At 43.8% G+C, this 12,562-nt stretch overlaps 1 protein-coding gene across 1 annotated transcript in view; it reads left to right on the plus strand.

The window, feature by feature from the left end:
• The window catches only part of LCT (lactase), an 86,611-nt gene that overhangs the window by 36,530 nt on the left and 37,519 nt on the right, over nucleotides 1-12,562 (plus strand). The window contains exons 10-12 of the mRNA XM_030210868.1: nucleotides 819-2,375; nucleotides 6,458-6,726; nucleotides 9,744-10,034. Coding sequence (XP_030066728.1) covers nucleotides 819-2,375; nucleotides 6,458-6,726; nucleotides 9,744-10,034 — 2,117 coding nt within the window. The remainder of the gene's footprint in view (nucleotides 1-818; nucleotides 2,376-6,457; nucleotides 6,727-9,743; nucleotides 10,035-12,562) is intronic.

Here is a 12,562-nt window from a genome sequence, read left to right on the forward strand (position 1 = left end):
ATAGCCAGGCCCCCTGCAACCAGTCACAGAATCTAAGTCAAGGCAGAATTGGTATGTAGAGCCTGAGATCGTTCATTAAAACTTGGGGACCATGGGTCAATTTTAGCAGACAATGGAAAAGGTGCCGGTACTCAGTACCCCCAAGTACCCTCTCAAAAAAAAGCCCTGCCGACAGGTAAAGTTTCCAAGATATCCCTAATAGGCATGAGAGATTTGCATATGTACTGCCCCCACTGAATGCACTTTTTTCTTATACATGTTCATTAGGGATACCCTGAAAAACTGATCTGTTTGCAGCCCTTGAGGACTGAACTTGTGTGCTCCCGAGCTAAAGGACGCTTTTAGAACATTTTACTGTGGAGAGATGGAAGCTGACACACCTAATGGATTTCACATTCTTAGCAAAGATACAAAGCATTAGACAGACACTAAAACCAAATTAGCCTCCATCATAAAAAGCAAGGACAAAGCACGTTGTGAATGCGTTTCGAATTTTATTACACTGCTTCTCCTGCTGCAAGCCCTCTCAAATTTAAGATTTACAACTAACCTACATTTGTATTCTCAGGCTGGCATTTTAAATAACAAATAGCAACATGCTTTCACCAGCAGAAATTTGAATGTAGTCTAACAAATGTCAGTGGTCCATTCCAGGGCATTGAGAGATGTACAAGGTGAGATGCTGTCACTTCTTAGGTTCTAAATGCTCTAGGGAAAAAAATTGTAAAAATGCATTACAGTTATTACTATTTAGACATGATACCTTAAAAATCATATCTTATATTTTTGTTTCCTACGTGTCTTTTATCTTTTAACAGCTGTCAAAACAGATGGTCTGCTGGTTCAGTCATATCTAGTGTGGTCTCTTCTGGATGGCTTTGAAGGCCCAGAGGGTTACAGTGAAAGATTTGGTCTGCATTATGTGAATTTTGAAGATGCTATCAGACAAAGAACTCCAAAGGAATCAGCATATTTTCTTTCCAGCCTAATTGAAAACAATGGCTTTGTAAAAATGAAAAACAAATCATTTGTTGACCCTCAAGCACACAAAAGCTTCCCCCTCAAGCTCCCTGGTTTACCAGCCTCTGATGTTCCCTCAAAGGCTAAGATTGTTTGGGAAAAGCTTTCCAAGCAAACTAATTTTGAAAGAGATATGTATTACTATGGCACATTCCCTAAAAATTTTAAATGGGGTGTGTCCACCTCTGCCTATCAAATTGAAGGAGGTTGGAATGCAGATGGTAAAGGGCCCAGCACTTGGGATACGTTTACTCATGTACCCGGAAACACTGATAACAATGACACCGGAGATATTGCTTGTGATAGTTACAACAAAATAGAGGCAGATCTGTACATGCTGAGAGCATTAGGGGTAACGAGCTATAGGTTCTCTTTGTCATGGCCTCGAATTTTCCCAAATGGAAGAAATGATACCATCAATGCTAAAGGAGTCGATTATTATAACAGGCTTATTGATGGTTTAGTTGCAAACAACATTAGCCCAATGGTAACTCTTCACCACTGGGATCTACCTCAAGCACTCCAAGATTTGGGTGGTTGGGAAAATGATTCACTGACTGAAATCTTTAATAGTTTTGCAGATTTTTGTTTCAAAACGTTTGGTGACAGGGTAAAATTCTGGATGACTTTTAACCAGCCCCATAGTATTGCAACAGCTGGATATGGTTTAGGACTATTTCCACCCAATGTGAAAGATCCAGGTTTGGGCCCATACAGAATTGCTCACAGATTGTTAAAAACTCATGCCAAAGTTTATCATACATATGATCAAAAGTATCGACAGAGTCAAGGAGGAGTAATCTCCTTAAGCCTCAATACAGAATGGATTGAACCAAAGACACTTGAAGACCATAGAGATGTGGAGGCAGCTGATCGTTACCTACAGTTTTCATTAGGTTGGTTTGCACACCCTATTTTCAAAAATGGTGATTACCCCGAGGCTATGAAATTGCAGCTGGGGTTCAAGAGTGACCTAGACGGATCTCCATCTTCCAGACTCCCCAGTTTTACAGAGGAAGAGAAAGCTTATATCAGGGGCACTGCCGATGTCTTTTGCTTCAACACGTACACCACCAAAATTGTAAAACATAAGACCACCAAATTAAAACCAGCCTCTTTCCTAGAAGACAGGGATCTAGAGGAAGAGACTAACCCAAATTGGCCAGTATCACCAGTTCCAGGTCAAAGAGCTGCTGCCTGGGGCCTGAGGCGACTGTTAAATTGGGTGAAAGAGGAATACGGCAATGTCTCTATTTATGTCACTGAGAACGGGGTAGCAACAGACAATAAACCTGACTACGAAGACATCAACAGAATATTTTACTACAAAACCTACATTGATGAAGCTCTGAAAGGTAGTAAGCTAAATACAACACCTCTTAAGGCTTGTTACATTTATTTAACTATACATACTTTTCAGGTGTACGTTTATTTAGAAGTTTTAGTTAGACAAATTATTAACTAGAAAAATAATGTTAAACTATAATGTAGAAGTATTTTATTATGGCATGACTGATTTTGTATAAGGCGTAGTTGTCTTGTAAGTGGTCAGTGTGTGTGTTCTGTGTGTTTAGTTATCAAGATATATATTAAGTGAGAAGAGTCTGATATGAATATAAAAAAAGGTTCCATTTTAGTTGGAAACAGTGGCGTAGCCAAAGGTGGGCCTGGGCTCAGGCCCACCCAGTAGCAGCACACCTATGATGTGGCTGGCAGAGATCCCCAAGCCCCACCAGTCGAAAACTCCCAACAACTGTCTCTCCTGCATACCTTGTAAATAGCAGATCTTTGTCTGCAGCAAGCAGCGACTGATACATACTGCTCGCACCGGCCCCACAGTCTTCCCTCTCATGCATTCCCACTTATGCGGAAACAGGAAGTTGCATCAGAGGGAAAGCTGTGGGGCCAACATGAGCGGTGTGTATTAGTTGCTTCTTGCTGCCGGTGAAAATCTGCTATTTAAGTGGATATGCGAGGGAGGGGGGGATGTTTGAGAGACCATATGGCATGCAGGTGAGAGAGGGAGAGACCAAATCACTTGTGGGACAAGGCGGAGTTCTTCTGCCCATCCATCTTGAGCCCAGGCCCACCCAAAATTGGGTGTCTGGCTACGCCCCTGGTTGGAAATATTTTTCATGGAAGCAGAGAAAATGATGGCATATAAAATCCATATGAACTATCCAGGACGCCCATCCCTACCAGCTACTAAGCTCTACAATCCCTTCCTCTCCCTTAGAGATCTTTTGTGCTTGTTCCATGTGTTCTTGAAACTTTGTGTTTTCAAAAATACTTTTTTCTATAAAGTACATCTAGTAGTACTATGAAATTAAGTAGTGAGCTTTTTACATACAAAAGAGAGCATGATAAAATTCAATAACACTGCATCAGATCACTATTTTAAAAAGACAGATAATGTCGATGCACACTCACATAACTCCTCTTTTTTATTTTATTGTATTTTATTTTTTTCATGTCTGCAACATGCCCGCTCCACAACCTGTTTGCTTGATCCCATTTCTTCCTCTTGGCTTTCCACTCCCTGCCACTGCCTTCTCCCTTGCAAATGATTATGAATATCCTGTTTCCTGCCCCTGGAAACATGCCCTGATAAGAAATAAGATGGAAGAGTTAGAATATATTGCACTAAATGATAAATTAGATATAATAGGCTTCTCTGAGACCTGGTTGAAGGAGAATAACCAGTGGGACACTGTCATACCGGGATACAAATTATATCGTAGTGATAGGGTGGATCGAATTGGTGGAGGGGTAGCATTGTATATTAACGAGAGCCTTGAATCAAATACATTGAAAATTCTGCAGGAAACAAAACACTTCTTGGAATCACTGTGGATTAAAATTCCATGTGTAAAGGGGAAAAGGATAATGATAGGAGTGTACTACCGTCCGCCTGGCCAGGATGAACAGACGGATGCAGAAATGTTAAAGGAAATTAGGGACACAAACAAACTGGGCAACACAATAATAATGGGTGATTTCAATTACCCCAATATTGACTGGGTAAATGTAACATCAGGACATGCTAGGGAGGTAAACTTCCTCAATAAAATCAAGGACAGCTTTATGGAGCAGCTGGTACAGGAATCGATGAGAGAAGGAAAAATTCTAGACCTAGTCCTTAGTGAAGCACATGATCTGGTGCGGGAGGTAATGGTGCAGGGGCCGCTTGATAACAGTGATCATAATATGATCGGATTTGATATTAGCTTTGAAGTAAGCATACATAGGAAATAAAATGCGTTAGCGTTTAACTTTAAAAAAGAAGACTATGATAAAATGAGAAGAATGGTGAAAAGAAAACTTAGAGGAGTGACTGCGAGGGTCAAAAATTGACATCAGGCATGGATGCTGTTCAAAAACACCATCCTGGAAGCCCAGGCCAAATATATTCGGCATATTAAAAAAGGAGGACGGAAGACCAACGACAGCCGGCATGGTTAAATAGTCAGGTGAAGGAAGCTATTAGAGCTAAAAGAAAATCCTTCAGAAAATGGAAGAAGGAACCAACTGAAAATAATAAGAACGGCATAAGGAATGTCAAGTCAAAAGCAAAACGCTGATAAGGAAAGCTAAGAGGGACTTCAAAAAAAAGATTGCATTAGAGGCAAAAACACGTGGTGAAATTTTTTTTTAGGTATATTAAAAGCAGGAAGCCGGCAAAAGAATTAGTTGGACCGCTAGATAACCGAGGAGTAAAAGGGGCGATCAAACAAGACAAAGCCATAGCGGAGAGATTAAATGAATTCTTTGCTTCGGTCTTCACCGAAGAAGATTTGGGTGGGATACCAGTGCCGGAAATGGTATTCGAAGCTGATGAGTCAGAGAAACTTAATGAATTCTCTGTAAACCTGGAGGATGTAATGGGGCAGTTCTACAAAATGAAGAGTAGCAAATCTCCTGGACCGGATGGTATTCATCCCAGAGTACTGATAGAACTGAAAAATGAGCTTGCGGAGCTATTGTTAGAAATATGTAATTTATCCTTAAAATCGAGCATGGTACTGGAAGATTGGAGGGTGGCCAATGTAACACCGATTTTTTAAAAAGTTTCCAGAGGAGATCCGGGAAATTATAGACCGGTGAGTCTGACGTTGGTGCTGGGCAAAATGGTAGAGACTATTATTAAGAACAAAATTACAGAGCATTTTCAAAAGCATGGATTAATGAGACAAAGTCAACATGGATTTAGTGAAGGGAAATCTTGCCTCACCAACCTACTACATTTCTTTGAAAGGGTGAACAAACATGTGGATAAAGGGGAGCCGGCTGATATAGTGTATCTGGATTTTCAGAAGGCATTTGACAAAGTACCTCATGAAAGACTCGAGAGGAAATTGGAGAGTCATGGGGTAGGAGGTAGTGGACTATTGTGGATTAAAAACTGGTTAAAAGATAGAAAACAGAGAGTAGGGTTAAATGTGGGTACAGTGGGTTTCGGGTGGGTTTTGGAGGGCTCCCATTTTCCACCACAAGTGTAACAGGTGGGGGGGGGGGGGGGGGGGCCTGGGTCCGCCTGCCTGAAGTCCACTGCACCCATTAAAACTGCTCCAGGGACCTGTATACTGCTCCGATGGACCTGAGTATGACATTTGAGGCTGGCAAAAAAAGATTTTAAAGTTGTTTTTTTGAGAGTGGGAGGGGGTTAGTGACCCCTGGGGGATTCAGAGGAGGTGATCCCCGATTCCCTCCGGTGGTCATCTGATCAGTTCGGGCGCTTTTTTGGGACTTGGACCTGAAAAAAAAGGGACCAAATAAAGTAGACCAAATTCTCGCCAGGGACGCCCTTCTTTTTTCCATTATCGGCCAAGGGCACCCATCTCTTAAGCACGCCCGGCATGCCCCTGTCCCACCTTCGCTACCCTTCCGACATGCCCCCGGGAACTTTGGCCGGCTCTGCGACGGAAAGCAGTTGGAGCCGGCCAAAATCGGCTTTCCATTATACCGATTTGGCCGGCTTCATGAGATGGCCGGCCATCTCCCGATTGTGTCGGAAGATGGCCAGCGATCTCCTTCGAAAATATGCTGGATAGTATACTACTTACAATGTCAACACAATACATAATAGAACATTTTAATAGACAGGGTAGGTTATATATCTAGTATTGCTAGAGAAATAAGTAATAGCAGTAGGAGTAGAAGTTAAAAACCAGGTTTTACCATTTTCAGCTGTTCTGTCACAAATTTTCTCTGAAATTCCATGACAGTAAGTTCCACACAAGAAACATTTTTAAATGATTTTTCACCAATTTTTCCTTTTAAAAATGTTGATGTCCTAATTTGTGTTGATACTACATTCAGGAAGAAAAGCTTTTACCTGAAACAAACAAGTTTAGCTGTACAGATTCTACTAGATAGGCAAATATAGTATTAGATAACTCTTCTCTAACTGTATAATTGGCATTTCTTTTATTTTCAGCTAGTAATCTGGACGGTGTTAACCTTCAAGGATACACAGCATGGTCTGTAATGGACACTTTTGAATGGAATAGTGGGTACAGCTTCCGGTTTGGATTGCATCATGTGGATTTTGGAAATCCCAGCAGGCCAAGGACCCCCAAATTCTCTGCTATGTACTTTGCAAATGTCATAAAGAACAATGGCATCCCATTACAAAAGGAAGATGAGTTTTTGTATGGAGAGTTCCCCAAAGATTTTGCATGGAGTGTAGCATCTGCCGCTTATCAGGTCAGGAAATATCAAGGCTTTGCTTGGATTACAATTTGTAGACTATAGGCACTTTTTACTAAAGCATGGTAAGCAGGGCTGCCGAGAGACACAGCCGGGCCCGGGGCAGAACTGGACCACTGCGTGCCCTGTCCCCGCTCCCCCACACTTAGAATGCTGCTCGCGTGCCCCACCCCACTCCACCTCCACTTGGTCTGCCACTGCCACCGTGCCTCCACTCCCCCATACTTGGGCTGCTGCCCCTGCACCTGCCCGCTCACTTGCTCTGTCCTCTCCTGCGCTGCTCCTGTCCGTGCTGGGAGTCGAGACACAGATGATTGCATTAACATGATATTGAGTTAATGCAATTATCCGGGCCCTGGGCGGCACACAGAAGCAGGAGAGGACAGACCCAGAAGCAGGCAGGAAGAAGCTTGCCAGCGCCTTTCCCCCACCCCCTCGGCAGCCCTGTTGTTAAGCATTTTAGCACATTACTGCACTAACAGTTAACGTGGTAATTCGAAAGTGGGTGGTTACTCCCACGTTGTCTAGCAGGGAATAGGCAGTTAATGACTGGGACTGTGCCTTGCATAGGAAACTAAACCACAGAAAGTGGAGGATCATAAAACAATAGGAACACAAAATCAACAAAAAGAGTAGTGTGGCCAACACAGCACTTCCAAATGAACCACAAAACTGACACAGGTGTAAAAGGAGTCTTTATTCTGTAAGGGACCAGACACTGCACCGTGTTTTGGCAATAGTACTGTTGTGTTGCTTTTCAGCCCTTTGTAAGAAGGATTGTTAGCCCTTGGCGATCACATCTTTTTAAAGATTGTGATTGTTTTCTTGGTTCATATACAAAATTCTTAAAGACTCCTGAAGCAGGCACTATTGCAGAAACACGACGCCATGTCAGGTCTCTTGCAGAATAAAGATTCCTGTTACACCTACATGAGTCTCCTGGGTCAGGTCCTATTGGCTACACTACTTTTTTTGTAACTTATACTGCATGTTATCTGTTTCCACAGCAGATTATGCTGGTGAAGAGCAATTCTATAATCTAGATGCCCGCATTTACACATGCCTCACGCACATATATGTATAAAATGGTAACACTTACACGTGCAAGTGTACACTGACCCATGAAAGTGTCAGCAGGGAACGTAAGTGCTATTCTGTATTGGTGCATGTAAGTGGTGGCATAGAACATAAGTACATGAGTAGAGCTGCCACTTGTGCATGTAACTTATAGAATACTGTCAAGTACCTGCACCCCTGCTGAATTCACACGCCTGCAATTATGCCAGGTCTATGGCTGGTACAACTAACAGGGGCCTAGCCAGACTTCGGCGGGAGGGGAGTCCAGAGCCCGAGGTGAGGGGGCACATTTTAGCCGCCGCCACCACCACCAACTTTGACAACCCCCCCTCTGCCGACGACCCTCTCGACCCCCTATCCCGCCACCAACCCTCCCCCGCCGTCGCCTACCTTTGCTGGCGGGAAACCCCAACCCCCACCAGCCGAGGTCTTCTTCTTCCTTTGTTCTGTTTCTGCAGGACGTCAGACTCAGAAACAGAAGGAAGGAAGAAGAGGACCTCGGCTGGCGGGGGTTGGGGTCCCCCGCCAGCAAAGGTAGGCGACGGCGGGGGAGGGTTGGGGGCGTCGAGAGGGTCGTTGGCAGGGGGGTCCAGGGCCAAATCTATGGGGGCCCAAGCCCCTGTGATCCCACGTAGCTACACCCCTGCTACAGGAGCAGCCAAGTTACATTAGTATTCTAGAAGAGAATCTGAGCGCTCAGATACCATTATATGATAGGCTCCCACCATGTTTCTATGGGGTGCTTAAATGGAGGTACCCAGTTGTAGAATTGCAAATTTAATGCCACTTCAGTAGATGATGTTAAGTGCACCTCTGTTATCTGTAACACATTTAATGCATGGATAGGTGCCAGGCAAGGGTATGCGAGCTTTGGTCGCTGCTGTATGGGTACTACCATTTGGGCACTGGATTTTGGGTGCCTAAACAGCAGCATCTAAAAGTCCTCTACTTCTTCCCCACCCCCCACCCCTCCAGACCTTCAGTGCTTGTCAGGAACAGGGCCTGTGCCTGCTTGCTGCACTGGGGTTCCTTCTTGGGCAGATGTGGGCTGCCCCAAATAGTGCCTGCCTGCTAACGTTTTCAAAACAAATCTCAATGGTTCTGAAGGCAGACTTTTAGCTCTTTGCAGACTTAATTCCATCAGACATGCCCTCAATTGTAATACTCTGCACATACTACATCACACTTTTGTCGGTTCCAGGCTCAATTATTATAATGTGATCTCTGCAGACCTTGCTCTATCTGAGATGAAAAGACTATAATCTCTTCAGAACTCGGCTACCTGCTTCCTCTGCTGTGCTTAAAGGTGTGATCATGTTACTCCTCTCTTTCAACAACTGCATTGACTCCCGACAAAATACAAGATTCAATTTAAAATTCTTATCCTGGCCTTTAAGGCACTGCATTATGGTACCCCCCCACTTTCCTTCCCTCTGTTACAATACCTTATACACCCTCTTGCACCCTAGCTTCCCTGAACAACTACCGCCTAGTGCTTCCTGGACCCTCACAAGCAAAATGGGAATGTACCAGGAATAGTGTCTTTTTCCTGCTATTGATGGAAAAAGCTACCCCTACTTTTCTGTGCTGAACTGTCTTTTAAGGTCTTTAAGGCTAATCTGAAAACTTCTCTCTTTAATACTGCTTCGGATGATTGGTGAGGTGATATGGTCCAGGCTTTGTGAAGTGGAATTCAGTATCTCCTGGAATGTTTGTGGCTCTCTGAATGCTTGGTCCTTTCCTATTTGGATTGTAGTTGTTTTCCTCTCTTGAACTTTGAGTGGAAACCGACTTGATTTGTGCTGCAACTGAGGCGGTAGAGCAACTACTAATAAACCATAAACCATATCTGAAATGGTGAAATTAGGCCGCATTACTATGAAATGTGAAAACTAAAGAAAAAGTATTGTATCTTTTCATTTGTTCATGAAATATAGATTGAAGGAGCCTGGAGGACTGATGGAAAAGGACTGAGCATCTGGGACCAGTTTGCTCACACCCCCTTGAGGATATCAAACGATGAAAATGGAGACACTGCTTGTGACAGTTATCATAAGATCAAGGAGGATGTGGCTATGCTCAAGAACATGAAGCTGCCTTACTATCGTTTTTCAATCTCTTGGCCTCGTGTTCTCCCTGATGGGACTCTAAAATTTATAAATGAAGCTGGATTAAGTTACTACGTTCGACTCATTGATGCGCTCCTTGAAGCAGGCGTCAAACCTCAGGTAAATGTTAAATGTAGGCTCTTTAAAATTATACTATCCAGCAAAAGAGTGAATCTTATATATTTATGTAGATTTACCTCATGCTTTTTCACTAGTAGTTAAAGGTGAGTTATAGTCAGGTACATTAAGTATCAGTGGAATAGATAGACCTCAATTTTGGATGGGCCTACTGCCAAAATGGGTGGGAACAATATCCTGTTGAAAACTGAGCATGAGCTGAGTGCTAGTATCAGGCAGCTCACTAAACCTGCTGCAAACTGCCGAGCTGCAAGGGAGAATGTTCAGGATACATTTGAGTAGCTCTTCAGCTGGTGGGGCTTTGCAATCCTCACTCAGTCTGCAGCCCCTCATTACCTCTCTACCCTCATTTCCCCTTATGTTCCCGTCCGTAACCTCCGCTCACAGGACAAATCCCTCCTCTCAGTACCCTTCTCCACCACCGCCAACTCCAGGCTCCGCTCATTCTGCCTCGCCTCACCCTATGCTTGGAATAAACTTCCTGAGCCCTTACGCCAAGCCCCCTCCCTACCCATCTTCAAATCCTTGCTCAAAGCCCACCTTCTTCAATGTTGCTTTCGGCACCTAACCTTTATACCTTTCAGGAAATCTAGACTGCCCCTATTTGACTGACAGTACATTTGTCCTTTAGATTGTAAGCTCCTTTGAGCAGGGACTGTCCTTCTATGTTAAATTGTACAGCGCTGCGTAACCCTAGTAGCGCTTTAGAAATGTCAAGTAGTAGTAGCTGGAGAAAGGGTGTGCCACTGCTGGGTGGGCCTGACCCCTTAGTGGGTGGGCCCTGGCCCACCTGAAACCACCTGTGGCTACACTACTAGTAGTTATTTCCCTGTCCCCAGAAGGCTTGCAGTCTAAATTTGTGCCTGAAGCAAGAGAGGGTGAAGTAATTTGCCTAAGGTCAGAAGAAGAGTCAGTAGGAATCAGGGGCATAACTACAGGTGGGCCTGGTTGTGCTAAGGCCCCTCCACTATGGAGTCAGGTCCACCTAGTCAATGGCAGCACAACAGGCCAATGAGAGGAGAACCGGAGGTGATGTCATCTGCACTACCTTGTGCCCACTCGAGTTCACCTCAAGCCCCACCAAAAAATCATTTCTGGCTATGCCACTGGTAGTAATTGAATCCTGACTTTCAGTCTCCTTTTATGCAGGCATCTTAGTCTCTGCATATTCTCTGAGAAATAAGGAAATTCAAGAGCAGAGAGCACCAAGAGTTTTAGCTATCTAGGAGGAGATGCAAGTCAACAAGGAAAGTGCTAGAAAGGTCATTCATAGCACAGCTGCCCTTCAGAGTTTTCACCTTGCTATACCTTGGCATCAACTTTACTGCTCCTTCTTTCAGCAGCACTGTCACAGTTATGTGCAGCCCAATATACAACTGGACATGTAGGGTATTCCTGTTATGGATATTTACAACTACTGGAACTTATAAATGATTGTAGAAACATAGAAAAATGATGGCAGATAAGGGCCAAATGGCTAGCCCATCCAGCCTGCCCATCCTCAGTAACCACTAACTCCTTTTCTTAATGGATCCCATGTGCCTGCCCCACGCTTTCTTAAATTCTGACACAATCCTCGTCTCCACAACCTCCACTGGGAGGCCATTCCACATATCCACCACCCTCTCCATGAAAGGCCCACCTGTAGTTTTTCAGATTCCTCCTAAGCCTATTTCCTCTTAACTTCATGCTATGCCGTCTCATTCCAGAAGTTTCCTTCATTTGAAAAAGGCTCACCTCCTGTACATTAATGCCACTGAGGTATTTAAACATATCTATCATATTCCCTCTCTCCCACCTCTCTTTGCTTATCCTAGGAATAAGCAATTGATCCTCCCAAGTCCATCCCAATAATGGGTCATGGACCCCTCTTCTAGGAAATCATCCAAACCCTCGCCAAACTCTGCCAAGCCAACTGCTTCCACCACATTGTCTGGCAACGAATTCCAGAGTCCAACCACAAACTGAGTGAAGAAACACCCTCTCTTGTGCTGATACTATTACGATTATTTGGTAATTTTAATAATTATGAGAAAATCATTAACAGGAATAATTCTATATAGAAGGCACCAAGATTTAGGCAGTCAGGGACAGTGGGGAAGTAGACTATGCCTATCCAAGGACAAACAGAAACAACCTCAAAATTTCAAAGTCTGATCACTCAGACGGCATTTTGGCACCAGTAAGAGAGCATCGCTGCACCTTTCCAGACTAACCAAAGGTCTTTTTCAAGATCAATTTCCCAATATCCTCTTGGTGTTCATTGCCATATTGGAATTATTGGATATTTACGTCAACAAATACAGTGTTCAGACAGGTCTTCATGGCCGAAACACAGTACTGTGTCAAGTGTTCAGTCAGCAATAAATACTTACTTTGAAATTTTGAGGCTGTTTCCGTTTTCCTTGGATAGCCATAATCCATTTCCCACTACTGTCCCTGACTGTTTGTGCAATCTGTGGGATTGTTGTGTTCTTCCACTACGGTGAACCATCACCAAGATTTAGGCA

This window comes from Microcaecilia unicolor, chromosome 7, assembly GCF_901765095.1.
Source record: "Microcaecilia unicolor chromosome 7, aMicUni1.1, whole genome shotgun sequence".
Classification (NCBI taxonomy): domain Eukaryota; kingdom Metazoa; phylum Chordata; class Amphibia; order Gymnophiona; family Siphonopidae; genus Microcaecilia; species Microcaecilia unicolor.